Genomic DNA, 5703 nt, shown 5'->3' on the forward strand with positions numbered 1-5703 from the left:
AGCTTGATTTAGTATTGAAACCTAAATATTCTTTTATTTTAAAAGTATAAAATTAACAACATGCATCTCAATGATACCCACCATTAAACAAAAATTTAATTCATATGATTAAGTGTGAAAGTTTGCATGAGAGAATGGAATAAGAGCAAGAATACAAAAATAAGAGAACAAGGATATATAGAAAAGATAAGATATAAATTCTTAGAAGCATGCAATTGGACACAAGTTAAATCTATTTAATTATATCAGAGTGAAAGATTTCCTAAAAGATGAAAGAACATCAATATATATACATATATATATATATATATATATATATATATATATATATATATATATATATATACATATATATGTATATATGTATATATATATATATATATACATATATATGTATATATATATATATATATACATATATACATATATATGTATATATATATATACATATATATATATACATATATATATGTATATATGTATGTATGTATATATTATGCGTGTGTACATGGTTAGAGAATATCATAAATTTGAAAAGGAAATAACATTCCATTCAAAGTTTGAAAGGCAGAAAAGATAATATGAGGATGAAGAACTTATGATTTAACGGAAGAGGCCATGCCATTAAAAGATGTTTCAAGATAAGTGTTAAATTAAATAGGCACTTGATCATATGATTCAATATAAGATTCAATTAAGAATATAAATTTATCTCTCCTAAATACTAGGAAGTGTCTGAAGAGAATAATAAAGTTGTATTGTATGTGCCAACGGTACAAACCGTGCTGAATAGAGTATAACCAACCGCTCAAATGTGGAAAGTCATTATTAAAATCAGCTAAACATCTAATTAACATAAACATGTCGTTAAGAATGTTTAAAGGAAATTGGGTCGTAATTAGTTCATACCTAATAAAAAGCCCATGGAGAAAACTAGAAATACACGTCAAATGTGTAGTTGTTCAGACATTCATTAAACTTTTAATATAACGTTAATTGTTTAAACCGATTGAACCTGAGCTTAGATTAGCATTGGAGCACCTTTAAGAAGTAACCCCTCATTAGTTGGCAAATAGATTACCCTGGCACGAAGAGGATAACACCAGAGTCAAAAGACCAGGAAATTGTTTTAAGTGGACGTTCAACCCTATACCCGAAACAAAAGTCAAAACCATCAAAATAGTATAAATTCAAGGAATAAAGAATCATGTTTCTTTTTTCCTTTTTCATAACCTTTTGGACCAGAAAAGGAGTGATTTTTTTAGAGTCAATGTAGTTTTTATATGATTGATTTACAAAAGTTTATGGTCCCTCTTTAATGAAGATGATAATTTCTCTTTGATTAACCCCTTTTTCTCAATAAGTAGATGCCAATGATTTTTATTTTTGTGTTTGTTTGTCTTTTATAAAAATAAAACCATTTAAATAAATTGGTTTACGTACATTCACAGATTTTCGTTTTAGTTTATACATATGTTGTCCATTTTTACTGTGTCACATTACATTGAGCAACATACATATGTGTTTTTAAGATGATAAATGTCTTATAATCTTTCTTTCATTGAATTATTTAGAAGTTAATTATTCAGCATTTGATACAAATGATATCACAATCGTAGCACTTGCACATTAAAAAAGTACACAACCTTCTATTGTTGTGCGTTTAATTCATTGTTTATTGTGATTAAAAAAGCTAAGTTAATTTTGTTATAGCTACGCTATAAACATTTTTGTTTCTAGTATTTTAACATTCAAGGCCACAACAAATCAACTTCTAAAGTACAACCATAAAATATAATTAACTTATATAAATTTGGAGGTATTTAGAATGTATTTAAATCGTATAGAGATATCATTTTGTTTCTTACTAAATTACTATGAATAGTGATAAAACATGCATACTTAATCAACATTTGATATTATAATTATCTCTATCTACAATTAATTTTATATATGCTATGTCTTAAGTGCCAATAATTAATGTTATTAAAATAATATTTCTTTTCCCTTTATTACCTATTTATTTGAATAAACTTCCTTTTGTTAAATTTATATGATTGATATTTTTTTTTTTATCTTTTAAGCATAATTTAGCCCAAAACATACTGTCATATAATATTAGAATGTTGATATTTAAGAAAACAAACTACAAAAGTGAAATCATGTCAAGTTTACCCAAACAAATCATTAATCAAGTTGTGTTTACATCTACAAATCGTTGAAAAGTTCCCAAATAGTTTTGTAGATCTGTAAAACTATGTGAATACAAGTTAATTTAGGTTTAAATACATTATCAAACACCTTATAAATCGAACTAAAAAGAGACAACCAACATCAATTTAAAATTTAGTTATGCCAAATATATCATCATTTAGTGATTCACCCTATATAAACTAGTAATTAATTTCATATACTCATAAATTTACCTGCTTTAAAATTTCAACTATCATACGTCTTCATCTAAGAACAAATCATCACCATGATCAACACAATATCTCTTTCTTATATGGTATGAACATTTTATTGTCAATGTTCTATTAGTTTTCCTTTTCTTTTCATTCTTATCCACTTGACACATTTTCACTGCACTTTGAAACATCCACAAGATTATCAAATGAATGACCTTATACAGATATTTTCATGGCTAATGGTAACAATTTTTGTGTAGGTTCATGTGAGGACTATCTCTAGAGGAGCAATAATTTTATTTTCAATAATGATGTTGCTATTTGACAAAACTCACTCAATTGTTTTAGAGCCTGATGAAAATCATATAAAGTCAGCTACTTTTTTGTCTGAAAATTTTGAAGTGGGACCAGGAAAAATTGTGGTGAAAACATTATTAGATATTGACTTTCCAAGGGGTCACATTGGGGTCAAAAGTTTTGATGTTGAAGTAGTTGATGAAGATGGTAATTCAGTACCGTTGTATGAAACTTACCTTCACCATTGGTTTGCTGTAAAATATATTGAAAACATTACCATGTCACAGTACATTAAACAATCTCATGACCTTCGCAATGGTATCGAATTTGAAAGAAATGATGGTGCATGCCAAGGTTTTTTACTTCCACATTATTGGGGCTTGGGAGCAGAATCACGGGGAACATCTTCAAATCTTCCAGATCCTTTTGCAATTGAATTAGGTAATCCTACGAAAATAAAGCATGGGTTTAAAGAAAAATGGTTGTTTAGCATCATGGTTATTGATACACGTGGAACACAAGATAGAAAAGGTTGTACAGAGTGCAGGTGTAAGCTTATGAATCTCCCAAAGGACTTTTACAATGTCACAACGGGCATTAATGGTCAATTGTTGCCTAGAAATTATAAAGGAGGACTCTTTTGTTGTCAAGATAACGTACAATGCAAATTAAGAAATGGTTTTCGTGGCCCAACGAGAAAGCTTTCCCTAAGATACAAAATAAAGTGGGTTGATTGGGATGAAAACCAAGTGCCTCTTAAGTTCTACATACTTGATTCAACTGATCATGTAAGATCAAACGGTTCTACACCAATTCATGATTGTCAGGTAGATGACTTATTCAATACATACAATACTTTACAAATCATAAGCAAACTTTTGAAACTCATCTATTTTCCAAACAAAAGTATTAGGCTATTAATTACTTTTTTCGTCGGTATGTGAGTAAAATTAATTTCTCAATTTGTTATAGGCAGAGTATACGATCCCGAGAAATCATTACAATGACATCCCTCATATTAAGAAAGCAAACATACCAATGACAAAAGGTGGTTATCTTGTATATGGCACTGCTCATATGCACACCGGTGTTGTTAATGTTACTCTATATGGACAGGTAATATTTGATATTTGTTGTTCCCATATAAGTTGTATCATGTAGTTAAACTTACATTAAATTTGGTGTAATTCATATGTTCATTAGGAATGCATTTTGTTCTTGTTTCTATATTTCTATAAGAAATTAACAAGTTTATTGAATCATCTCTATATTTACGATTATGCTTAACTTAGGATGGAAGGGTTTTATGCACTTCAAATCCAAAATACGGAACTGGAAAAGAAGCAGGAAATGAAAAGGGTTACCTAGTTGGAATGTCAGTTTGTTATCCTAAACCCGGTTCTATCAAGATCGAAGATGGTGAAATTCTAACACTAGAATCCGTATATGAAAACAAGTTTCGTACCGGAGCTATGGGGCATTTCTACATTTACTTGGCAGACCAAATAAGTATTTGAAGGAAATTTGATGTGAAGTAGTTATTTATCTTTCTATAATGACTTATATAATTTGTAGTATAATTGTAATACATCAATACCAATTCTAGATCATCATTATGTGTATTAATGTTGTGTTACTTTTAATCCATTACTTGGTTTACGATCATGTTCTCTTGGTGGGTTATATGGTATACAATCATTTTTATGCTAATTGATATTATACATAAAAAAATAAAGTTTTTGTTAACCAAGTGTCAAATTGAATCCCTTAATAATAAAAGAATGTGCGGAGTTAATCGCGAATCAAACCAAAGTGAAGATGAAGTGAAAGGAATAAGCACAAAAGTTGAAAATGATTAAGTTTTCTCTCGTATTATGCAAGCTAGTTTTTTTCCATCCATGTAGAGATCCCTACAATTCACTTTTTTAAAGGGGAATTTAAAAACTTATGTTAAATCTTCTGCACTTATATTAATTGGTAATACATTTTTAATAAATTATACATTCTTTCAAGAAATTAACTATCTTAATGCATCATTGCTAAATTTATGTTTTTTCATATTTAATTTTAAAATAGGTTTAATATATAAATATCATTTCAAAATTATTACTACGTGTATTATTTTTGGTTTACTTTTAACCCACCGCTTAGTTTATGATGGTTTTATTTGAGTTTTAGTGTTTGGTTGATGCATTGTTTGATATATATATATATATATATATATATATATATATATATATATATATATATAGTTATTGTTTTGCTAACAATACACTAAGAAAATCTCGTTTACTAATTGAGCTTATAATTTAAAATATGTTTTGAATTAAGTGTCATTTTGAGTCGGAGAACAATAAAAATACTTGTTTAAAGTGAGGTGCAAATAACACAAAAATGAACATTACGAAAAAGAAATAAATGAAAAATTGAAAATGAATCGATCATACTCCATATCATGACAGCTAGATATTGTTTTGATCACATCTATCTAAATAATTAAATTTTAATAACAATAATTTTCATGTATACTAATGTTGATATTCATTTATATCAGATATTGAATTGTTTAATTTTTAATAAATATATATATATATATATATATATATATATATATATTAATATTCTTATTAATTGAATATGTTAATTATTACAATCCCTTGTAAATGAAATAAGTACTTAATATTTAGGTCACTCTTGATGACTTAAATCCTTAAGTAGTCCTTATATTTTTTACTCTCCTAAATACTTAATATTTAGATTACTCCTTATGACTTAAATACTTAAGTAGTCCTTAAATACTTGGTTTACGCTTATGTTCTCTTGGTGGGTTATACGGTATACAATCATTTTTATGCTAATTGATATTATACTTAAAAAATAAAGTTTTTGTGAACTTAGTGTCAAATTGAATCCCTTAATAACAAAAGAATGTGTAGGGTTAATAACGAATCAAACCAAAGTGAAGATGAAGCGAAAGGAATAAACACAAAAGCTGAAA

The 5703-nt window shown here is 27.4% G+C and overlaps 1 protein-coding gene across 1 annotated transcript; it reads left to right on the plus strand.

Moving 5' to 3' along the window:
- Positions 1–2436: 2436 nt before the first annotated feature.
- On the plus strand, positions 2437–4222 carry LOC114165264. The gene is made up of 4 exons (XM_028049921.1): positions 2437–2509; positions 2669–3532; positions 3678–3821; positions 3998–4222. The coding sequence occupies exons 1-4, from the start codon at positions 2480–2482 to the stop codon at positions 4220–4222; spliced, it is 1263 nt and encodes a 420-aa protein (XP_027905722.1). The 5' UTR covers positions 2437–2479.
- Positions 4223–5703: the final 1481 nt, after the last annotated feature.

The sequence above is a fragment of the Vigna unguiculata genome, chromosome 10, assembly GCF_004118075.2.
Source record: "Vigna unguiculata cultivar IT97K-499-35 chromosome 10, ASM411807v1, whole genome shotgun sequence".
Taxonomy (NCBI): Eukaryota; Viridiplantae; Streptophyta; class Magnoliopsida; order Fabales; family Fabaceae; genus Vigna; species Vigna unguiculata.